This window comes from Cetorhinus maximus, chromosome 21, assembly GCF_964194155.1.
Source record: "Cetorhinus maximus chromosome 21, sCetMax3.hap1.1, whole genome shotgun sequence".
In the NCBI taxonomy this organism is placed as follows: Eukaryota; Metazoa; Chordata; class Chondrichthyes; order Lamniformes; family Cetorhinidae; genus Cetorhinus; species Cetorhinus maximus.
The window spans coordinates 2,412,336-2,437,603 of NC_135899.1; the positions used below are offsets into that span (position 1 = coordinate 2,412,336).

Here is a 25,268-nt window from a genome sequence, read left to right on the forward strand (position 1 = left end):
TGGAGTTCCCCAGGGGTCAGTATTAGGATCCTTGCTTTTCCTGATCTATATTAATGATCTAGATCTTGGTGTGCAGGGGACAGTTTCAAAGTTTGTGGATGATACGAAGCTTGGGAGTGTTGTGAACTGCGAGGAGGATGGTGTGGAACTTAAAGAGGACATAGACAGATAGGTGACAGTTGAAGTTCAATGTGGAGAAGTGTGAGGTGATGCATTTTGGTAGGAAGAACATGGACAAACAATATAAAATAAGGGGTGGAATTTTGAAGGGGGTGCAGGAGCAGAAAGACCTGGGTGTATATGTGCATAGATCATTGAAGGTGTCAGGACAGGTGGAGAGAGCAGTTAATAAAGCAAATAGTATCCTGGGCTTTATTAATAGGGGCATAGAGTAAAGAGCAGGGAGGTTATGCTGAATTTATATAAGACACTCCTTAGACCTCAACTGGAGCATTGTGTACAGTTCTGGGCACCACATTATAGGAAGGATGTGAACACATTGGAGAGAGTGCAGGAGAGGTTTACAAGAATGGTCCCAGAGATGAGAAGCTTCAGCTATGAGGAAAGATTGGAGAAGTTGGGACTGTTTTCCTTGCAAAGGAGAAGGCTGAGAGGAGACTTGATAAAAGTTTTCAAAATCATGAGGGGGCTGGACAGAGTAGACAGGGAGAAGCTGTTCCCACTCGTAAAAGATCAAGAACGAGAGGGCACAGATTTAAAGTGACTTGCAAAAGAAACAAGTGTGACGTGAGAAAAAACTTTTTCACACAGCGAGTGGTTCGGGTCTGGAATGCACTGCCTGGAAGTGTGGTGGAGGCAGGTTCAATCGAGACTTTCAAGAGGGCATTGGGGGATTATTTGAAGAGAAACAAGGTGCAGGGGTACAAGGAAAAGGCAGGGCAATGGCACTAGCTCATAATGCTCATTTGGAGAGCTGGTGCAGACATGATGGGCTGAATAGCCTCCTTCTGTGCCGTTAAGATTCGGTGATTCTGTGAGATGTAAGCTGGAATTTAATCAAGCGGTTTGCATGGTTTATATATAGAAAAATGGACATCCCGGATTGAATAAGGTGCCCTAGGTATTCAGTTGCCAGTCTTTCGTGGCAGAATCTCTGATCCCTCCTCAATAATATCAATATGAGCAAGTTAGAGGCGGTTAATGATTTACTCAAGTAGCTGTGTTGAACCAGAGAGCAGGTACAGTTAGTCTTGCTAATGGCGCAGAGAGGTGGGGTGAAAAGAGAATAATTTAGTGAGCCACCCTGTTTCACCCAAAGGACAACCACCAATCTGTCAATAAGAAGCCAATAGTCTGAGCATCTTCCAGCTGCTGCCTCCAAATAAACTTCCCCGCACTTTCCATTTTTCTAACATGCCTTCCCCTTCTGTCCTGCATACCTGACCTTGTTGCTAGATCTCGCAAGCCCAATGGCCATTGCTTATTTCTATGTCTGAAGAGTGAATGTTAATATTCGGGCGTGGTGGGTGTGAAGCAATCCTGAACTAATGTCAAGTCTTGTTTAATTTCCAGGGGTGGTATAGGATAGTGATCAGGGGTGAGTGCTAAAGTCAAATGTTGTGGTCTCCTCAAAATCTTGCCCTGCCTGAGAGTAGCGAACTCAGATTGGATTGTACACAGCATCCAACAACACTTGAGCCAACCTTTTATCAAGAATTGTCAAGCTGCCCTGGTATTGCACATGTGCAAGTTGACACCAAGTGCAGCCTCCAGGTAAAGTGCAGTTGCAATGGGTATTAATTGGACCAAAGTACACAGGAATGATCCAGTTCTCACGACAGAGATTTTCTGTTCATTCATTGGATGTGAACATCGCTGGCAAGGCCAGCATTTATTGTCCAACCCTTTTGAACTGCTGCAGTCCATGTGGTGTAGGTACACCCACAGTGCTGTTAGAGAGGGAATCCAGGATTTTGACCCAGCGACAGTGAAGGAACGGCAATACATTTCCAAGTCAGGATGGTGAGTGACTTGAAGGGGAACTTCCAGGTGCTGGTGTTCCCATCTATCTGCTACTCTCGTCCTTCTAGAAGTTTGGAAGTGCTGTTGAAGGAGCCTTGGTGAATTCCTGCAGTGCATCTTGTAGATGGTACACACTGCTGCTACTGTGCACCAGTGGTGGAGGGAGCGAATGTATGTGGATGGGGTGCCAATCAAGTGGGCTGTTTTGACCTGGATGGTGTTGAGCTTCTTGAGTGTTGTTGGAGCTGCACTCGTCCAGGCAAGTGGGGAGTATTCCATCACACTCCTGACTTGTGCCTTGTAGATGGTGGACAGGTTCTGGGGAGTCAGGAGGTGAGTTACTGTCTGCCAAATTCCCAGCTTCTGACCTGCTCTTGCAGCCATAGTATTTATATGGCTAGTCCAGTTAGGCTTTTGGTCAATGGGAATCCCCAGGATGTTGATAGCGGGGATTCAGTGATGGTAATGCCATTGAATGTCAAGGGGAAATGGTTAGATTCTCTCTTAGTCAGAGAGTCATAGGTTCAGCCCACCGTGTCTGTGCCAGCTATCAAACCCCTATCTATTCTAATCCCATTTTCCAGCACTTGGCCTGTAGCCCAGTATGCTATGGCGTTTCAAGTGCTCATCTAAATACTTCTTAAATATTGTGAGGGTCCCTGCCTCTATCACCCCCTCAGGCAGTGTGATTCAGTGTGTTTTTGTTGAGGTTGTCATTGCCTGGCAATTGTATGGCATGAATGTTACTTGCCAGTTATCAGCTCATACATTCTGTTCCTGTTTTTCCATTTCCATGGTAACTTGCAACATCATTGTTTACAGTGGCAAGTGCCCATGGAAACTTGTCATGCTGTAATTACACCCTCCCAGCAGTGGTGATGCTGCAGAGCATGCACTGGGCAGAGGGTGCTCATGACACATGACCAGTTTACATAGCTAGTTTTCATTATAAGCATGGAAAAATGAATTTATAATGGAATAATTTGGCAGGAAGTCCATACAGGTCTTAGTTATGAAAGAGAAAGGTTTGCGTCATCTGAGATCAGTTAATTCAGCATGGAACCAGGGACCTTTGGTTTATACAGTAGGGATGCAGGCACAGTGTCACAACTGGGTCCGATCATGTCCTTGTACAACACCCACATATATACCCTTTCCAGCTTAATAGATAGAAATCAGGAGCAGGAACCTTGTCTGCTTCATTCGCTCTCTAACCCTATTATTGAATTGAATTTTACAGCACGGCAGATGGCCATTTGGTCCATCATAGCAATGCCAGCTTTCTTAAAGGGATCCACTGACTTCCATTTCCGTCTCCTTTAAAACATTTCTTATCCAAATGGATGCATTATATATATATATATATAGATTTTTTAGAAGTTGTTGTTCAGGATTCTGCTCTCACCATTGTTTCTGATGGGCCACTGAGTGTTCAAACAACCCATTGTGCAAAGCACACAGTTTTGCCATCTTTGGAAGTTTAGATTCATGCCACACTGTTACTAACCAGAAGGAATAGTTCTTTAGCATTGCTGAAGAAAAAGGCATGCTATTCAAGCTCTTTGTCTTGCACTCACCAGGACAGATTTGCAAGAATACCAAATCTCAAAGGGAACAACAATTTATACTGCATGAGAGGAGAATGCTGATTGGTTGGCAACTGGACTCTGATTGGTAGAGGGGTTGCCATGAAGGACGCACCAGGGAACAGTTAGCGGCAGAACTTTTGTTTAAATTCAAACCAGGCAGGTCGATTTGGATTGGTCAAGGCTTTGTCATGGGGAGTGAATAGTTCTTTTTCCCTGGGATTACTTGATCAAAATCTGGGAATCAAACCTTGGTGATCCAGGGATGCAAGAGCTCAGTTACATGTTGGCCAAATACATTCAAAAGAAAGGAAAGGAGACCTTATGTAACATCTTCATGGAAATCAGAGAGATTTACAGCTCAGAAAGAGGCCATACAGCCCATTGTGTCTGTGCTGGCCGGCAAGTAGCCCAGTCCCTCTTTCCAGCTCCTGCTCGATATCCTTGTAGGTTATGACATTTCACATGCATCTACGAATACCTTTTAAATGTTATGGGGGTTTCTACCTTTCAGGCAGTGGGTTCCAGCGCCCCATCATGCTCTGGGTGTAAAGGTTTCCCCTTGAATCCCCTGTAAATCTCCTATCTCTTACCTTAAATCCATTTCCCCTGCTTATGGACTGCCCAACCAAGGCAAATAGGGCCTACCTACCCACTCTAGCTAGATCCCTTCTACACTTGAATGAGCCTTCCCCTCAGTCTCCTATGTTCCAAGGAAACATTCCCAGCCTATCCAATTTTTCCTCATAACTAAAATTCTCCAGTCCAGGCAACACCCTGGTAAACCTCCTCCTCCACAGCCTCTTTTGTGCGCTCACACCTTCCCTTTAGTGCAGTGAGCAGAACTCTACGCAGTATTCCGGATATGACCCAACTAAGTGTTTTATACTCTCACAACCTGAGGATGCCCCAAAGCATTTCATAACCCATGAGGGACTTTGTGGAATGGTAATCAGCTTTGGAAATGCAGCAAGCTGGTTGGCACGAAGCAAGGTCTCACAAACAGCAACGGCCAGGACCTTTGCTTTTTAGGAATAAACATTGGCCGGGATACCAGGCAGAATGCCTCCACGCTTTTACATCCACCTGAAAAGACATGTGCACCTGAAAGACAGCAAAATAATCCCTCACTGCTGGGCTGCATGACCAGTTGAAATTGTGTGACAGGTGGAGAGAGCAGACAGTATCCTGAGCTTTATTAATAGAGGCATAGAGTACAAGATTCATTGCAAGATGATTTAAATATTAAAGTAGGGAGGTTATGCTTCAGGGCATTGGTGAAACCACATCTGAAGTACTGTGTACAGTATTGGTCTCCTTACCTAAGGACGGGTGCAAATGCATTGGAAGCAGTTCAGAGAAGGTTTACTAGACTAATGTTTGGAATGGGTGGGTTATGAGGAAAAATTGGACAGGCTAGGCTTGTATCCGCTGGAGTTTAGAAGAATATAGAGAGAATGGACAGGATAAAATTGTTTCCCTAGGTGGAGAATTCTAGAACTAGGGGATATAGATACAAGATAAGTGGCAGAAGGTGTAGGGGGGACATGAGGAAGAACTTTTTTACGCAGAGGGTAGTGGGTGTCTGGAATTCGCTGCCCAAGTTGGTGGTAGAGGCAGAAACTCCAAACTCTTTTAAAAAGTACCTGGATCTGCACCTAAAGTGCTGTAAGCTGCAGGGCTATCGGCCGGCTGCAGGAAGGTGGGATTAGAAAGGGCACCTGGGTGTCCTCGGGCTGGCATGGACAAGATGGGCCGAATGGCCTCCTTCTGTGCTGTAACTTTTCTATGGTTCTAATAAGGGGTGACTTGATTGAAACATATAAGTTCCTAGAGGGGCCTCAACAGGGCTAGAACTAGGGGCTGGTGTTTAGAAATAAGGGGTCGCCCATTTAGGAGAGAGATGAGGAGAATTATTTTTCTCTCAGAGGGTTGCGAATCTTTTGGTAGGCAGGAATCTGGAGCTGAGGTTATATGCAGATCAGCCATGATCTTATTGAATGGCAGAGCAGGCTCGAAGGGCCGAGTGGCCTACTCCTGCTCCTAATTCGCATGGAAGAGAAAAGAGCTAATGTGGAATTTGTCTAAGTCACTAGTTTGGCCTCAGCTGGAGTATTGTATCCAGTTCTGAGAGCCACACTTTAGGAAGGATGTGAAGGGATTGGAGAGAGTGCAGGAAAGATTCAGGAGAATGGTTCCAGGGATGAGGAACTTCAGTTATGAAGATAGATTGGAGAAGTTGGGACTATTTTTCTTGGAGAAGAGAAGGTTGAGAGGAGATTTGATGGAGGTTTTCAAAATCATGGGGGGTATGGGCAGACCGGATAGAGAGAAACTGTTCCCATATGTGAAAGAAACACACGTGTAAAAGGAGAGGGCACAAGTTTAAAATAATTAGTAAAAGAAGCAATAGTGACATGAGGAAAACCTTTTTCACACAGCGAGTGGTTAGGGTCTGGAATGCACTGTCTGAGAGTGTGGGGGAGACAGGGTCAATCGAGTGGTTGGGATCTGGAATGCACTGCCTGAGAGTGTGGTGGAGACAGGGTCAATCGAGTGGTTAGGGTCTGGAATGCACTGTCTGAGAGTGTGGTGGAGACAGGGTCAATCGAGGCTTTCAAGAGGGAATTGAAAAGGAAGAATGTGCAGGGTTACGGGGAGAAGGCAGGAGAATGGCACTAAGTGAGTTGCTCATTCAGAGAGGCGGTACTGACACGATGGGCCGAATTGCCTCCTTCTGCGCTGTAACAATTCTGAGGCTGCGTGTGCCCAAGTCCCTGGAGTGAGATTTGAACCGACCTCCTTCTGCCTGAGAGGGAGGTGAGCCACATGCATGGCGGGTACCTAACCCCACGCTGGCTGAATTCACCCGCTGCAGACGGAGAACCCGCCCAGCACTCGGACTTGACCCGTCACCGCCCTGACTTCGTGGGGACCATAGAATCGTTACAGCGTGGGAGAAGGCCACTCGGCCCATCGCGTCCGTGCTGGCCCTCCTCCAGGAGCAGTTCGCCTACTGCCACTCCCCGCCCTCTCCTCACCTCCCTACACAGCATTGATCCCATTCAGATATTTAGAAAATGTTAGAAAAATCTACGGTACAGAAAGGGCAGGGCACTCTGCCCATCAGTTTAGTCCCACTCCTCCCCCAGCCCACACCCCCCCCCCCTCCCCCCAAGCTCTGCATTCACCGTACTCCTGCCGCGTCAGCTGTGGCTCAGTTCATAGCACCCTCGCCTTTGAATCAGAGGGTTGTGGGTTCATGTCCCACTCCCGGAAACCAAGAACTGTGATTGTACTCGAAAGAGTTGCAATCTGTGACTGTTGATAACTCGAAAGAGTTTCCCCCCTCCTCTCTGTTTTCTTTCCAAGTTTATATGCCTAGGATATGTGCAAATCCGGGAGGAGGTGGTGTTGATGTTTGGACTGGGTTGGGTGGAATAAAGTGGTGAGTCTGAAAAGAGGGAAGGAAGGTCCTTTGAACCCCTAGGAGGGCAGGGCGGCGGTCGCCTGGGTGACTATCTGATTGCTCCCTGATCTGGGAACTCCAGGCTGTTTTGCACAGTGGAGTTTTTGCTGAGCTGGGATTGACTGTCAGGGCAACCAGCACCAGGGCTGATAGAGTTTGAACTCCCCAATCAGAGAGAGAAGGGGGCGGGCAGCATTCAACCCAACAACCTCCCCACCTCCCCCTCTCCCCAAAATTGGAAACCTTTCCAACCCAGCGCCAACCAGGAGTTGAAAACTTGTTTTGAAAAAAACAATCTTGGCTGCAGTGGTGCAAGGGAAACTACTTTTTAAAAAAAAGAGAAAGGGACCTCGGCCCCTTGGGTGACTCACAGAGAAGCGGAGCTGAGATTGGAGGGCAGCTGCCCCTCTTCTTACACATCTACCAGGAATCGACATGACCCTGAGTCAAACTCTTTATATATGTTCGTTTCTGTGGATATAAATAGGCAGGGGCTGCTCGCATGTAAAGTGTTATTTGGTTTTTTTTGGGGGGCTCTTGCTGAAAAGAAGGTTGGAAAAAGCAGATGGAGCCTTGATGCTAACTTTACTGTGAAATGAAGTTTATTTGAACAAGTTCGATAGGATCGAGCCATCTGTTTATTTACTTGTTAAAAAGAATTTCCCCTGGACTGGTTCGGTGTTTAGAGTTTTTTCTCTCTCCCTCTCTCTCTCTTTCTCTGTCTCTCTCTCTCTCTCTCCCTCTCTCCCATTCTCAGCTGGTCTGAGACTGGGAAAAGACTGGAGAACTTCCGCAATCGAAAGTGACAGTGAGATAGTTGGAGACAGAGACAGACACAGGGGAAATAAGGTCTTCATCTGCTGCTCCTGTTTTGTTTCCCTTGTGTGTTTCTTCCCTTCCTTCCTTCTTTTCCTTACTCCATGGCTTTTCTGCTGAAGAAGAAGAGGTTTAAGTTTCTGGTCAGCCTGACTCTGGAGGAACTCTCGGCCGTGCCTTTCGTCAACGGGATTCTCTTCTGTAAGATCCGCCTTCTCCATGGCGGCACCTTCACCGACCTCTCCTCCAGGTGAGCAGACTTGACTGACTGTCCCTCCCTCCCTCTCTTTGTTTTTTTTTGGAAGCATTTTTTCGTTTTGAGTTGAAGTCCTGGCTGGATCTTGACCCAATGTCCAGTGGGATTGCATTTACCAAGCGCCTTTCCCCACCTCAGGTCAGCAAACACCTCTTTCCCCCCACCCCACCCCCCCACCCAAAGCGCTTTACAGCTGAACTGCAGTCGCTGTTGTTATTATAGAGTCTTTAGAATCATCAGGGCACAGAAGGAAGCCATTCGGCCCATCGACTCTGTAGAGCAATCCAGTCAGCAACCCCCCCCTGTCCCCGCAGCCCTGAAAGTTCATTTCCCTCAAGTGACCATCCAATTTCCTTTTGAAATCCTTCATCGTCTCCGCTTGCACCCCACCACCACCCCACCCCGTGGGCAGTGAGTCCCCGGTCAGTGTGGAAACCGTGGCGGCCAATTTACAGGCAGAATACTCCCGCCAGCAGCAATGTGACAATGACCAGATTTATTTCTTTGATTGAGGGATGAGACACCGGAGGGCGTTCAAGATGGTGAATGCTGGCGGAGTTGGGTCTGAAGATCGTCCATGAGTTTATGGAATGGCAGAGCGGGCAGAAACGGGCTGAATGGCCTACTCTGCTCCTGTTTCTAATGCAGTGTCATGGGGATCTTTAACATCCATCTGAGTGGGCAGACAGGGCCTCAGTTTAATGTCTTATCTAAAAGACAGCCCCTCTGATGGTGCTGCACTCTGTCTGTACTGCACTCTGTCGTGTCAACCTGCATTTTGTGTTTTTTTTCCTGGCAAGGCCAGCATTTGTTGTCCATCCCTAATTGCCCTTGAACTCAGCAACTTGCAAGGCCGTTTCAGAGGGCAGTTAAGGCACTGATGTGGGGTCTGGAGCCATATGTAGGCCAGACCAGGTAAGAATGGTAGATTTTCTATTAGTGAAGCAGACGGGTTGGTACCATAATCAGCTTATGGCGGCCATAAGAGACTGGCTTTAAATTCCAGATTTATTAACTGAATTAAAATTCCACCGGCTTCTATGATGGGATTTGAACCCATGTCCCCAGAGCATTAGCCTGGGCCTCTAGATTGCTAGTCCAGTGACATTACCACCACACCACCCTCCCCCGCTGCAGTGTCCAAGACTCCGGAGTGGGACTCAAACCCACAATCTCCTGACCCGGGCCAGCGTGCTCACAACTGAACCGCGGCTGGCACCTATGATGCTAACCATTTACTAACAGCTTTCTTCCTCTTGACACGTTTTTGTCACACTTTGTCTCCACCCTTCCCCATTGTAAATCTTGGGGGTCCGCGTTCAGAATGGGAACTGCCTGTGTAAACTGGTCACATTGTCACCGCGTCTCCCCCCCGCCCCTGCCAAGAGGAAAAACCTGGGCTCTGGCCAACTCTGATTTGCCCCGCTTCCCAAATTGCCCCATTTCAATGTGAAATTAGATCAGGCAAAGCTACATTTCGTGAAAATCATCTCGCGTTTTTAAAATGGAGAGTGAATGCGTGCAGTCGTGCCCCACTATCTAACCCCATTTCGTCTGTAGACTACATTTGGTATTTACCGTCAGAGATTAACTAGGAGTAAACGAGGCTTCCATCCAGATATCGACTCCTCAAGATGCTTCCTGCCACGATAGGGCTATTGTATCGACAGCATCCACTCTGGAATGGTGACTATGACAACCGTCATCGATTGTCATATATACCCAGCTGTGGTCACTAATGCCCTTGAAGAAAACCTGCCACCTTTGCCCAGTCTGGCCTACACGTGACTCCAGGCCCCCAGCAATGCGGTTGACTCTTAACTGCCCTCTGAAATGGCCCAGCAAGCTATTCAGTTCAAGGGCAATTAGGGATGGGCAACAAATGCTGGCCTTGCCAGCGGCGCCCACACCTCATTGAAAAAAAAAAATCTCCCACTCCCTTTGCCCCGACCGATGGCAGTCAGAGCTTCAGCGACCTAGGGCCCATGCTCTGGATTCCCCTCCTTTTTGTCCTTTTAAGGTGCACTTTTTATAAGCACCTTTGACCAAACTTATGGTCACCTTGCCCTAACATCCTATTATGTGCCTGGGGTCCCCTTTTGTCTGATCACGTCCCAATGAAATGGTATGGGACATTAAAGGCGCCATATGGGTGAAAGTAGTTGTTTTTAAGGAGTGTTGGCCAGGACCCGGGAAGATTGACCCCACTCTCCAATAGACAGGCAGACAGACTCTCAGTTTCATGACTTTGTGTGGGGCAGAGGACACAAGTAGCACAGTCTCTCAGAATCAATGGCAGGTACGCTTCGAGCCAGGTTGGCTTCGGTGAAGTGGCTGGATACTGGGAAAAGACAGCAATGTAAGAAGGGTATGGGTAAAGAACTTCTTCAGCGAACCAGCACAGATGTGAAGGGCTGAATGGCCTCCTGCTGTGTTTTGGGGGCCCCAAAAGCGAGAAAGGTGGTGCAGTAATATAGCACCTACGGTGGGAGAAGGACATTCCCCCCAAAGGGCTTTACAACCACTGAAGTCGTTTTCGAAATGCATTTGCCGCCAGTTGGTGCACAGCAAGATCCCAGTAGCTGCATTGTGATTAAAACAGATTGTTCGTCCGTTTGTGATGTTGGCCTAGGAATTGAAGTTGGTCAGGGCACCATGGGGGTCCCTTTGTTCTAATTTTAAGGTCATGCCCCCACCCCACCCACCACCTTGTGTGGACTGCCCACCCCACTTACACCTCAATTAGATCACCCCCTAAATCATCCAACCATTTCTCAACCATTGTGGAACTTGCCATTGAACCGTCTGAGCTGGTGTGGAGGGGAGGAGAGAGGGGGCACTCCACAACCACATCTCCCACCCTCACACCTGGGAACCTGGCCAATTTTTGTTCCTCGGGCAACATGGCATTCATTTGCCACCTTGTGGGATCTTGCTGTGTGCAAATTGACTGCTGCGTTTCCCACATCACAACAGTGAGAGCACTTGAGAAATAATTCATCCGCTGTGAAGCACTTTGCGATGTGCGGAGGTCGCGAAAGGCACAATGTGAATTTTTTCTTGGTTCAAACAGAGCAGAGCGCTGATCGAGAAGGCCCCAGGTCTTCAACCTGTTCAGAGTTGGCCTCAGCACCCCAGCGTTCAGACAGATTTCCACACCTGATCTCTGTGCACTGTGCCCTGCCTCCCATCCCACCCCAATCTTTGCTGCAAAGTTTGCCTGTGTAAATGGCAGGTTGAAGACACCTGCCCTGCTGTGATGCTCTTCATGGTCGATCAGGCTGCTGACTCCCGCTACCTAAGTGCAGGTATTAAGAACGGGCACAAGATCATGAAGGGTGCCCCTGGGCAAATAGACATCCCCCTGTACTGGGCAGGAGCCTTCCAGCGGGCAAGAAACTCCTGTTTATAGCTTTATAAGCAAGTTGGTGACTGGCATGGCCAGTCTTGACCAATAAGGCCCTACACAGGTGGTGGCAGCCGAATGTTTCCCCGTTTGGATATTTGCTGTCTCTGGAATTGGGCACACACACACTTCCTGGCGCAATAGCCTGGTTGAAAGACCAGGATGATGTGGCAGTGGGAAATGGAAAGTACTGGTGCCTATCACCAAGGAGACCATTGTCGTGCCGATCTTGGGAATGCCAATCATGGAGCAATGGGATGTGGATCTGTGGCCCCTCACTCAGACATTTCCTGATCCCAGCCCTGAATCCCGGCTCAGTAGGCCATGGGCGGAGCCTCCGAGACATGGGGGTCTGCCTTGCAATGGGACATAGGGCCCAAATGCCAAGGGACCATATTGTACAAGTACCACTGAGGCCACTTTGACACCAGCTTAGAGCCTTCAGCACAAAATGCAGACTGGTGCTCTCAGGGCAGTCCTGAGGGGAGTGGTGCACTTTTGGAGGCGTTGTCTCTCGGACGAGACATCGAACCGGCCTGTCGGACGGCACTGTTTTGAAGAACAGGAGGTGAGTTCAACTTAATGTCCTGACCAATGACGATCCGTTAAAATTCGGATAAATCTGGTCATTATCACATTGTCGTTTTTGGGAGCTTGATGTGTGCAAATGGACAGCTATAGCTCCTACATTATAATATCGACCACATTTCAAAACAAAAAATGTTTGGCTGTAAAGGGGCATCACGAGGTTGTGAGAGGTGCCGTGTAAGTGCAAGTTGTAAAAAGAGATAAGCTGTCAAAGATTTTCATCTTGGACTCATCAGGACAGATTCGCAAGGATTCCGAATCTAGAGAGCACGACAATTTATGCTGCATGAGAGGAGGGTGATGGCTGGTTGGCAAGAGAAATCTGATTAGTAGAGGTGTTGCCATGGAGAATGCACCAGGGAACAGTTAACTGCCAAATTTTTGTTTAAATTCAAAACAGGCAGGTCAGTGCAATGCCAGGCATGTAGGCTGTATGTCCCAATGAGAAGTGGATCATATCATATGGCACGTCCCTCTGGCTGTTTTCAACAGACAAACTACTGCCTGTACTCAACCAGCCCGTGCTTGCAAAACTCAGAACATAGTGTCCAGCATTAGATGTGATTCTGCGATTGGACAACACAACAAACCCTGTTTGTGCTAAGAATTACACTGCCAACCAATTTAGGATTATCAGTTGGGCTCCCAGTGTGGCTCACTTACGTGTGCTAGAAGCTACATATATTCACATACAGGGCCCTGTCCTTCGCAAACAGAAGGAACGTGTCCATGCATTGCACCTTTTTCAACCAAACAAAAGCTTGGGGGCGGCAGGGGGGTGGGGGGTCACTATTCCCTGGTTCATTCCCCATGGCAATGCCTTCACCAATCAGAGTGGACTTACCTGGTTTGAATTTAAACAAAAACTTGGCAGTTAACTGTTCCCTGGTGCACCCCTCCATGGCAACGCCTCTATCAATCAGGATCCTATTGCCAGCCAATCATTACCCTCTTCTCGTGCAGTGTAAATTGTTGTTCCCTTTGGAATTGGTGCTCTTTCGATTCTGTCCGAATGAGTGCAAGATGAAAAGAGTTAATAGCTTGTCTCTTTTATCAGCAATACTCAAATGCAAGTTCCTGCTTTGATGCCATCTCTGCTATTTTACCTTCGAGGGTTTTACCTCGGGGCATTGATCATGAACCGATCTGACAGGGTTAAAAAGTGACAGTAAGATCTGGTGGTGTGCTTATTGGTGCAATAAAAAGGCAATGCCAACATTCAAAGAGGGCCTTTCACCAGCCGATATGAAGTCTTGGTGCACCACACCTTGTACAGCTAATGTCGTGTGATCAAAAACTGCGGGACTTTGGTCCTGTCAATGTGACTGTTCATCAATTGATTATGATGGCAAAATATTTCTGGGACGCCCTGCTCCCTCCCGAATGCAGTTGTTATCCATGATCTCGGACAGCGTGTGTCCCACCCTAGAAACCCCGGCAAAGGAGGGGGGGGGTGCTTTCGTAACCCAGACCCAATCACATGCCTCTTCCAAGGGGGAATGGAATTCCCACAGGATCGGGTGGGCTGCTGGTTACACGCCCCTGCCCAATATTACCTTCTGTCCACATCACGGGGAGCCTGCCCTCTTGCGTGGACGCAAAAGACCCCATGGCACTCTTTTTGACGAAGAGCAGAGGGGTGCTCCTAATATCAACCCCGAAACCAAGGCTTAAAATAGACAATCTGATCATTGATCTCATTGCTGGTTGCGGGATCTTGCTGTGCACAAATTGGCCACTGCCTTTCACACGTTACAACAGTGGCAATGCATCCAAAGGGCTCCATTGTGTGGCAGGGCACTTTGGGATGCCCTGAGGTGGTGAAGGTTACTATAGCAATGCACCATCTCTCGGTGCTGGGGGTGGCCCATTGGGCAGTGATTGCCTGAGCTCTGATTGTTGGCCAGGCTCTGTGTGCTGGTTCCAGTCTGTTGGATCCTAGGCACTCAGTGATTCCCCTCCCCCTCTGTGAAGCCGCACCGTGCAGATTTCCTGTCAAAGAAAACCACTCCCCCCCATCGCCACGGTCTGACCCATGGGATCGGTCAGCTTTGTAGTCACTTTGCTGATCACATTGCTTTGTAAGCACTGGCTTCCAGGGCCTGCAGAAGGTTATCGGAGGGTTGGCAGACTGGAAAAGAAAAGGCGGTGGGGGAGGGGTGGAGGCAGTGACCTGATAGAGATCTTTAAAATTCTGTTGAAGAGTCATACAGACTCAAAACGTTAACTGTGCTCCTCTCCGCAGATGCTGCCAGACCTGCTGAGTTTTTCCAGGTATCTTTTTTTAAAAATTTCTGACAGGTTTTGATCGAGTGGATAGAGAGAGAGGTTGTGAGAAAGGGCAGAACTAGAGGCCGTCAATATAAGATGGCCACCAAGAAATCCAATAGGGAATTCAGGAGAAACTTCTTCACCCAGAGAGTGGTGAGGATGGGGAACTGGCTACCATAGCGAGTGGATGAAGCGAGTGGTGTAGATACATTGAAGGGGGAAACTAGACAAGGATGTGAGGGAGAAGGGAACGGAGGATTATGCTGACAGGATGAATTAAAGAAAAGAGGAGGTAGAGTGAGTGGAGAATAAGCACTGGCTAGGACAGCTGGGGCCGAAGGGCCTGTTTCCTTGCTGTTTGTTCCAAATAATCATTAGGTTTGTTGGTGCAACAATGGGATCTAAAACATCCAGTCCCAGAGCGGGAAAAGCAAGGCGGCAAGGGGATCAGGACTGGGAGCTAAATATCCAAGGACATACATCCTATCGAAAAGATAGGCAGGTTGGCAGAGGGGGTGGGGTTGCTTTGTTAGTAAGAAATGAAATTAAATCAATAGCAAGAAATGACGTAGGGTCAGATGATGTAGAATCTGTATGGGTAGAGTTGAGGAACTGCAAAGGTAAAAAAAACCATAATGGGAGTTATGTACAAGCCTCCGAACAGTAGTCAGGATGTGGGGCACAAGATATACCAGGAGGTAGAAAAGGTGTGTAAGAAAGGCAAGGTTACAGTGATCATGGGGGATTTCAATATGCAGGTAGACTGGGAAAATCAGGTTGGTAGTGGATCCCAAGAAAAGGAATTTGTGGAATGTCTGCGAGATACGAGATGGCTTTTTGGAGCAGCTTGTGGTGGAGCCCACTAGGGAACAGGCAATTCTAGATTTAGTGATGTGTATTGAGGCAGGTTTGATAAGGGAGCTTAAGGTGAAGGAACCCTGAGGAGGAAGTGACCATAATATGATAGAATTTACCCTGCAATTTGAGAGGAAAAAGCTGGAATCAGATGTAACGGTATTACAGTTGAATAAAGGCAACTACAGAGGCATGAGGGAAGAGCTGGCCAGAATTGACTGGGAGATGAGCCTAGCAGGAAAAACAGTGGAACAGCAATGGCAGGAGTTTCTGGGAGTAATTTGGGAGACACAGCAAAAATTCATCCCTAGGAAGAAGAAGCATACTAAAGGGAGGACGAGGCAACCATGGCTGACAAGGGAACTCAGGGACAGCATAAAAGCTAAAGAGAAAGCATACAATGCGGCGAAGAGCAGTGGGAAACCAGGGGATTGGGAAGCCTACAAAGACCAACAGAGGACAACTAAAAAAGAAATAAGGAGGGGGATTAAATATGAGGGTAAACTAGCCAGTAATATAAAAGAAGATTGCAAGAGTTTTTTTAGATATATAAAGGGTAAGAGAGAGGCAAAAGTGGACATTGGGCTGCTGGAAAATGACGTTGGAGAAGTAGTAGTGGGAACAAAGAAATGGCGGAGGAACTGAATAGGTACTTTGCGTCAGTCTTCACGGTGGAAGACATGAGTAACATCCCCAAAGTTCAAGAGAGTCGGGAGGCAGCGGTGAGTATGGTGGCCATTACCAAGGAGAAGGTGCTAGGAAAACTGAAAGGTCTGAAGGTGGATAAATCACCTGGACCAGATGGATTACACCCCAGAGTTCTTAAGGAGATAGCTAAAGAGATAGTGGAGGCATTAGTGGCGATCTTTCAGGAATCACTGGAGTCAGGGAGGGTTCCAGAGGACTGGAAAATCGCTAATGTAACCCCCCTGTTTAAGAAGTGAGTGAGGCAAAAGATGGGAAATTACAGGCCCTTTAGCCTGACCTTGGTTGTTGGTAAGATTTTAGAGTCCATTATTAAGGATGAGATTTCAGAATACTTGGAAGTACATGGTAAAATAGGGCAAAGTCAGCATGGTTTCATCAAGGGGAGGTCATGCCTGACAAATCTGTTAGAATTCTTTGAGGAGGTAATGAGCAGGTTAGACAAAGGAGAACCAATGGATGTTATCTACTTGGACTTCCAGAAGGCCTTTAACAAGGTGCCGCACAGGAGGCTGTTCAGTAAGATAAGAGCCCATGGTGTTGGAGGCAAGGTACTAACATGGATAGAAGATTGGCTGTCTGGCAGGAGGCAGAGAGTGGGGATAAGGGGGTCCTTCTCAGGATGGTGGCCGGTGACTAGTGGAGTTCCACAGGGGTCAGTGTTGGGACCACAACTTTTCACTTTATACATTAATGATCTAGATGAAGGAACTGAGGGCATCCTGGCTAAGTTTGCAGATGATACAAAGATAGGTGGAGGGACAGGTAGTATTGAGGAGGCGGGGAGGCTGCAGAAGGATTTGGACAGGTTAGGAGAATGGGCAAAGAAGTGGCAGATGGAATACAACGTGGGGAAGTGTGAGGTCATGCACTTTGGTAGGAAGAATAGAGGCATAGACTATTTTCTAAATGGGGAGAGAATTCAGAAATCTGGAGTGCAAAGGGACTTGGGAGTCCTAGTCCAGGATTCTCTTAAGGTTAACTTGCAGGTTGAGTCGGTAGTTAGGAAGGCAAATGCAATGTTGGCATTTATTTTGAGAGGACTAGAATATAATGGATGGGAGAGGTCTGGAGGGTTATGGACTAGGTGCAGGTCAATGGGACTAGCGGAATAATATTTCGGCACAGACTAGAAGGGCCGAATGGCCTGTTTTTCTGTGCTGTAGTGTTCTATGGTTCGATGGTTCTATAAAAACAGGGATGTGCTGCTGAGGCTTTATAAGGCTCTGGTCAGACCACATTTAGAATATTGTGAGCAATTTTGGGCCCCGTATCTCAGGAAGGATGTTCTGGCCCTGGAGAGGGTCCAGAGGAGGTTCACGAGAATGATCCCAGGAATGAAAGGCTTAACATATGAGGAACGTTTGAGGACTCTGGGTCTATACTCGATGGAGTTTAGAAGGATGAGGGGGGATCTGATTGAAACTTACAGAATACTGAAAGGCCTGGATAGAGTGGACGTGGGGTAGATATTTCCATTAGTCGGAGAGACTAGGACCCGAGGGCACAGCCTCAAAGTAAAGGAAAGACCTTTTAGAACAGAGATGAGGAGAAACTTCTTTAGCCAGAGAGTGGTGAATCTATGGAATTCATTGCCACAGAAGGCTGTGGAGGCCAGGTCATTGAGTGTATTTAAGACCGAGATAGATAGGTTCTTGATTGTTAAGGAGATCAAAGGTTACGGGGAGAAGGCGGGAGAATGGGGTTGGGAAACTTATCAGCCATGATTGAATGGCGGAGCAGACTCAATGGGCTGAATGGCCTAATTTCTGCTCCTATGTCTTATGGTTTTATGATGTTATGTACAGTGTCTGACCCACTGTCCCACCCAGTCCCAGAGGGGGAAAGGACAGTGTCTGACCCACTGTCCCACCCAGTCCCAGAGGGGAAAAGGACAGTGTCTGACCCACTGTCCCACCCAGTCCCAGAGGGGGAAAGGACAGTGTCTGACCCACTGTCCCACCCAGTCCCAGAGGGGGAAAGGACAGTGTCTGACCCACTGTCCCACCCAGTCCCAGAGGGGGAAAGGACAGTGTCTGACCCACTGTCCCACCCAGTCCCAGAGGGGGAAAGGACAGTGTCTGACCCACTGTCCCACCCAGTCCCAGAGGGGGAAAGGACAGTGTCTGACCCACTGTCCCACCCAGTCCCAGAGGGGGAAAGGACAGTGTCTGACCCACTGTCCCACCCAGTCCCAGAGGGGGAAAGGACAGTGTCTGACCCACTGTCCCACCCAGTCCCAGAGGGGGAAAGGACAGTGTCTGACCCACTGTCCCACCCAGTCCCAGAGGGGGAAAGGACAGTGTCTGACCCACTGTCACACCCAGTCCCAGAGGGGGAAAGGACAGTGTCTGACCCACTGTCACACCCAGTCCCAGAGGGGGAAAGGACAGTGTCTGACCCACTGTGTGAGTCCATTCTGAAGAATTTCCCCATATAGTTCTGCAGCTTGAACAGGGTTAAGTACAGGAATTGCGATGAAATCGCCTGCATGTGATGCAGTACCAAATGGCCTTTAAGTAGGTTGGACTAGAGGGTGAGGTTGAGCTGGTAAACACGGAGCTGGGTGGGTCTGGTCAAGAATACAGCAGCTGAGGTAATAAGAGATGCAATTAGAGGATCAGATTAGCAATTTTCACAACGTGGCGAGGTGTAAGTTGCTAAGAAATTCCAACTTCACAAGCTGTTTGGCCCAAGATTAAACTTTTCTTTCTCTGTCCTGGCCAGTCTCTCAACAAGACCCTTGGGGGTGGGGTGGGAAGGGTGGGGGTGGGGGTTGTGGGGTGGTGGGCGGGCAGGTGAGGGGATTAGAGTCACAGAGCCTCCCTTGGGGAAAACAAAGGAAATTTGGAGACTTAGGAATCCGGCAGGAATCAGGCGATGAAATAAGCAGTGAGTAAAGCAAAAAAGCAAGACCCATGTTTAAGCACTGTCTTGCAATGTCCCGGAGCACTCAACAACCAATTAAATACTCTTTTGAGGCGTAGTCACTGTTGTGAGGAAGCCTTGTGGTGCCGTGGGTAGTGTCCCCAGCTCTGAGTCAGAAGCTCCCAGTTCAGTTCCCACCCCCGGACTGGATGGTCAAGGCCTCTTGAGATTCAATGGCATTACCATCACTGAATCCCCCACTATCAACATCCTGGGGGTTACCATTGACCAGAAACTGAACTGGACTGGACTAGCCACATAAATACTGTGGCTACAAGAGCAGGTCAGAGGCTAGGAATCCTGCAGCGAGTAACTCACCTCCTGACTCCCCAAAGCCTGTCCACCATCTACAAGGTACAAGTCAGGAGTGTGATGGAATACTCCCCACTTGCCTGGATGACTGAAGCTCCCACAACACTCAAGAAGTGTTGTCCTGGACACCGTCCAGACCACAGCAGCCCCATTTGATTGGCACCACATCCACAAACATTCACTCCCTCCACCACCGACGCACAGTAGCAGCAGTGTGTACCATCTACAAGATGCACTGCAGGAACTCACCAAGGCTCCTTAGACAGCACCTTCCAAACCCATGACCTCTACGATCTAGAAGGACAAGGGCAGCAGATAGATGGGAACACCACCACCTGAAAGTGGCCATGAAAGCTGTCAGATTGTCATAAAACTCCCCAAGGCTCCTTCGACAGCACCTTGCAAACCCAGGACCACTAGCATCTAGGACAAGGGCAGCATACAGATGGGAACACCACCACCTGGAAGTTCCCCTCCAAGCCACTCATCATCCTGACTTGGAAATATATCGGCCGTTCCTTCACTGTCACTGGGTCAAAATCCTGGAACTCCCTCCCTAACAGCACTGTGGGTGTACCTACACCACATGGGCTGCAGCGATTCAAGAAGGCAGCTCACCGCCACCTTCTCGAGGGGCAACTAGAGATGGGTGATAAATGCTGGGCCCAGCCAGTGAAGCCCACATCCCGTGAATGAAGTAAAAAAAAATATGATGCATTCATAACATGGCCAATCAACCTCCAAATCCTTACAACACAGATCAGTGGCATGGTGGAACAGCGGGAGAGATTCCTTGTCAGCCATGTGATGGAAACATCATTGGAGGCTCTCCCATCACTATCCATAGCTCTGGAGTGCACATGCATGGAAAAGTGCCAGAGGAACCCGGACTCCTCGGGGAGCCTGTTGGCTTGGTTGGTGGGATGGCCGACATGCACCAGGTTCCCGGCAACAGCATGGGGTTCGACCCCTGTTCTGACTGGGGTGGATTTGGGACCTGCCTCCTTGCCCTCTCCTGTGGCGGAGGTTGTGGGGCTGTGGGTCGCACCTGCCTTCAGGCAGAGGAACCGAAGAAGTCACTGTTTTAGTGTAAATCAACGCGACAGCATCTGCATGCACCGGGAGATCCACTGTCAGCCGCCCCATTCCTGCTCTGGTCCACGCTTCAAGAGGACGCTTGCGGAGTGGAGTACGTGGAATAGACTTTAATGCTGCGCTGCACGGGTTGTCTATCTGGACAGAGTATGTGACCTTCTGTCTCTGTACCTTCCGAGCCCTCCTGAGAACTCTTGTACGTAATGGAACATGGTTGACTTTATTTTGCCTGCATGAAAGGCACAGGTCTCAGGGTTTCATGTGCATTGATCTTAGAGGGTGACAGAATGTGTTGAGAGAATATTTGTCAAAACATGTGGGATCTTGGGTTTCATAAATAGAGGCATTGGAGTCCACATGCGGGGAGGTTATGCTGAATCTTTATGAAGCTCTGGTTAGGTCACAGCTAGAGTATTATGTCCAGTTCTGGTCACCACACTTCACTGAAGGTCGTGAGGGTTCTTGAGAGGGTGTGGAGGAGATTTACCAGCATGGTTCCAGGGATGGGGGATTTTAGCTACAAGGTTAGGTTGGAGAAGCTGGGGTTGTTCTCCTTGGAGCAAAGGAGATTGAGGGGAGATTTGATAAGAGGTGGACAGGATTAGGTTTAGATAAGGTAGACGAGGAAAAGCTGTTTCTATTCTCTGATGGGATGAGGAATAGGGGACACAGATTTAAGGTTTTGAGCAAGCGATGTGGGGGGAATGTGAAGAAGAATGTTTTAACACAGTGAGTGGTAATGACCTGGGACTCACTGCCCACAAAGGTGGTGGAAGCAGAGACGATGAATGATTTCCTAAGGAAGTTGGATGAGCACTTGAGGGAAATAAACTTACGGGGCTACAGTGACAGAGTGGGAGTGATGAGACTGACTGGATTGTTCTACAGAGAGCCAGCATGGACTCGATGGGCCGAATGGCCACCTTCTGCACCATAATGATTCTCTGACCCTAAGATAGAAACCCCATGATGTATTTGTTTCTGAATCCTTTGGAAACAGTCTATTCGAGTAAATGGTCAAAGTTGCTTTCTTCAAAGGTACTTTTCTCATCCAAGTTTCCCTGACGTGTGTTTTCCTGAATCCTTTGTAAGCCGCCATTGATCTACGCTATCATTAATGGATGCCTCTGCCTATATCTATTGAACTAACTGCTAATATTATAGCTTAATCACTTGTAGTCAAAAACATTCCACTCACTATTTGTTTGCGCAAGTAGGTAATACTCAGACGTTAGAAGCAGAACAGCAGCTATACTGACTCCCCATGACACTTAGAAACTAGCCTGTTAAACATGTGACATCTGTTGCTCCACAATGCGAGGAAATTTGATAATTAACACTTAACTTTCCCGAGATGTCCAACAGAAATTCAAACTGCAGTGGTGATCACCGATAGTCCATTTTTAATTATCTTGGCTAGGGAGGTAAGGCGGGGGGGAGATTATTGACCCAGAACACCAGGTAGAACACCATTGCTCTACTCCGAAATAATTGCGGTGAATCTTCCCTCCTCCCGAGAGGGCAGTGTAGTACCTCCAGCTGTGTGGCACTCCCTCAGTACTGCAGCGTCAGCCTAGATTTTGGGCTCAGGCCTTTGGCACAAACTCTTAAGGCAAGAACCTCCGATTCAGAGGGTGGTGGAGGGGAGACGATGAATGATTTCCAAAGGAAATTGGATGGGCCATTGAGGCAAATAAACTTGCAGGGCCACAGGGAAAGAGCGGCTGAATGGGACTGACTGGATCGCTCCACTGAGAGCCGGCAAGGCCTCGATGGGCCGAATGGCGGCCTGCTGCCGTTTTTCACTCTGTGAGGGGTGCGTGTTGCTATGGAGCCTATTACCCTGTTCCAGCTCTTTTAGGGGAAGATGGGGGCGGAATTTTACGCCAGCGGGAGTTTATGGTCTCGCTGGAGTCAATGGACTTTTGAACGGCTCGCTGCTTTTTACCACCCCTCCCCCACCACAGCGTAGTGGTAATGTCACTGGCCTGGTGATCCAGAGGCCCAGGCTGATGCTCTGGGGACGCGGGTTCAAATCCCACCAAGGCAGCCGGTGGACCTTAAATTCAATCCACAAACCTGGAATCGAGAGCGAGTCTCAGTCACGGCGACCGTGAAGCTACCATCAGTGGTTGTAAAAACCCACCTGGTTCACTAATGCCCCTTTCGGGAAGGAAATCTGCCCTCCTTACCCGGTCTGGCCTACACGTGACTCCAGACCCACAGCAACGTGGTTGGCTCTTAAAATGTCCCGTTCAGGGGCAAGTCGGGATGGGCAAGAAATGCGAGTCTTGTCAGCGATGCCCACGGAACGAGTAAAGAAACATAAATAACTGCCTCGATTCACTCTGCCTGCATTGGAGTGACCTTGAAGTGTAGTGAAAGTCACTTTCTTGGGAAATGTGTGTGAAGTTTTCAAACATTGCAAAGCACAGCCTTGCCCACAGGACACTCAAACTGAGGGCAAGCAGGTGGGGGCAAACTGGCATTCCAAGTGCATGTCGTGCCTGTGGCACTTTGGGTGAGAGGGGGGCGGGGTGGGGTAGGTGGAGGGGCACTTGCAAACTCTTATATCACAAAGACACATCACCGGGGAGTCACGCATCACTGGGGAGTGTTTCCTATTTGCATAAACGTTCGCCAAGTCTTGATTTAGAGCGAGCAGGGTTTCAAACCTAACCCCCACCCTAACCAACAGGAAGTAACAACAGCTACAAAGCAAATAATGGGTAGCGGTCTCCAATTTATTTTTAAGATATCAAATCAATGCGATTTTTTTTTTTATTGACATGTCATTTCCTCATTCTGGCAGCAGCTGAACTGTGTAAAGCTCAAAGCTCAAATTTCTTGCATAATAAACGCCCTCAAAAGAAAATTATAGGGAACCTATTCCCGATAAGTCACGAATAGTTTTTACTCTTCAGCAAAGCAGCCGTCAGATGCCTTTCTGCGCCAAGCGTGGTGTCATAGAACCTCCCAGCACAGAAGGAGGCCATTCAGCCCATTGTTGTCTGTGCCAGCCCCTTGAAAGAGCCAACCGATTAGTCCCGCTCCTCATCAGACCAACAAAATTTTCTTTTCCACGTGTTTATCGCATTCCCTTTTGAAAGTTACTGTGGAATCTGCTTCCGCCATCCTTTCAGGCAGCCTGTTCCAGTTCGTGGCGATGAGCTGTGTAAAAATATTCCTGCTCATTTTCCCCTCTGATTCTTGCACCAGTTGTTTTAACTCGGCTTTTTCTGGTTACTGACCTCCCTGCCACTGGTAGCAGTTCCCCCTCACATGCTCTCATCAAACTCCTTCAGAATTTAGAACACAAAATGCGAATCTTTGTCAAAACCCTGGGAGTGTCCAGAGAGTAGAATTAAGCGATTTCCAGCAATGTAGGGTGGAGGAAATTCACTCCTTTGAAGTCTGGATTTCCATCTGATTTGGAACCAGTTTGAATCCTGACACTGCATGCAAACATTTCAAAAAGGATCTCAGAATGTGGGTGTGGCTGGCATGGCTGGCATTGACTGCCCAGGGCTGGTTACACTTGAGTGGTTTGCTGGTTTGTTCAAGAGTCAACCAGGTTGGCATGGGACTGGAGTCATCCATTGGCCAGGCCCAGCTCCCCAGGACTCATCAAACCGCTTGGGTTTTAATTTTTTTAAATTATTCAGTCAAGGAATGAAGGACTTCGCTGGCTGGGCCAGCATTTATTGCCCATCCCTAGTTGCCCTTGAGAAGGTGGTGGGTGAGCTGCCTTCTTGAGCCGCTGCAGTCCATGTGGTGTAGGTACACCCACAGTGCTGTTAGGGAGGGAGTTCCAGGGTTTTGACCGTGTGGTGTAGGTACACCCACAGTGCTGTTAGGGAGGGAGTTCCAGGATTTTGACCGTGTGGTGTAGGTACACCCACAGCGCTGTTAGGGAGGGAGTTCCAGGATTTTGACCCAGCGACAGTGAAGGAACGGCGATATATTTCCCAGTCAGGATGGTGAGTGATTTGGGGGGGAACTTCCAGGTGGTGGTGTTCCCATCTATCTGCTGCCCTTGTCCTTCTAGATGGTAGCGGTCCTGGGTTTGCAAGGTGCTGTCGAAGGAGCCTTGGGGAGTTTTATGACAATCTGACAGCTTTCATGGCCACTTTTACTGATGCCAGCATTTCCAGATTTAAAAATTAATGAATCAATTAATTCGGATTCTCAAACAGTCACAGTGTGTTTGGACATTATGAGAGCCAAGTGTGTGATTTGCTAGGCCTCAAAGATCACCGCTGCACTATGTTGCACTTGGCCCTTTGAGTTTCAGTGTAATAGCTCTCTCCCTTTGGCACCATGCCCTAAGAGGGCGTTGGCAACCATGGACCTCATGTTAATCTTGTTCTGGATCATCTTCATTGGTAGTACACTCATTCAGATTGCGAAGCTCGTCGACAAAGATCATTGTTTGTCTACCTCAATCTTTCCCATCAGCATCAGGCTTATCCCTGCTCTGTTTCCTATTGTAAACATTGACATACATTGCTGGCACATTTCCCTGTCCATCTTTCAGACGAGATGTTAAACTGAGTGTCTTTTTTAAAGAAAAATCGTTCTTGAGTATGTGGGCATCGCTGGCAAGGCCAACATTGGTTGCCCATCCTTCATTGCGATCGAACTGATTGACTTGCTAGGGCATTTCAGAGGGCTGTTAAGAGTCAACCACATTGCTGTGGGTCTGGAGTCGCATGTAGGCCAGACCAGGTAAGGAGGGCAGATTTCCTTCCCTAAAGGACATTATTGGACCAGATGGGTTTTTTCAACAATCGATGATGGTTTCATGGTCACCGTGACTGAGAGTAGCTTTACACATATCTATATAAAAAAATTCCAGACTATTTCATATTCATTGAATTTAAATTCCCCCAGCTGCTGTGGTGGGATTTGAGTCCATGTCCCCAGAGCATTAACCTGGGCCCCTGGATTACTAGCCCAGTGACATTACCACTATGGCACTGTCCCTCTCAGGCTGGA

At 48.3% G+C, this 25,268-nt stretch overlaps 2 protein-coding genes across 2 annotated transcripts in view; both read left to right on the forward strand.

Annotated features, from left to right (window-relative positions):
* The window catches only part of LOC144695488 (TNF receptor-associated factor 2-like), a 498,558-nt gene that overhangs the window by 427,330 nt on the left and 45,960 nt on the right, over positions 1–25,268 (forward strand). The window lies entirely within an intron of this gene.
* LOC144695430 (early estrogen-induced gene 1 protein-like) overlaps positions 7,891–25,268 on the forward strand; it is a 44,987-nt gene continuing 27,609 nt past the window's right edge. Inside the window, exon 1 of the mRNA XM_078566319.1 lies at positions 7,891–8,104. Coding sequence (XP_078422445.1) covers positions 7,959–8,104 — 146 coding nt within the window. The 5' untranslated portion in view covers positions 7,891–7,958. The remainder of the gene's footprint in view (positions 8,105–25,268) is intronic.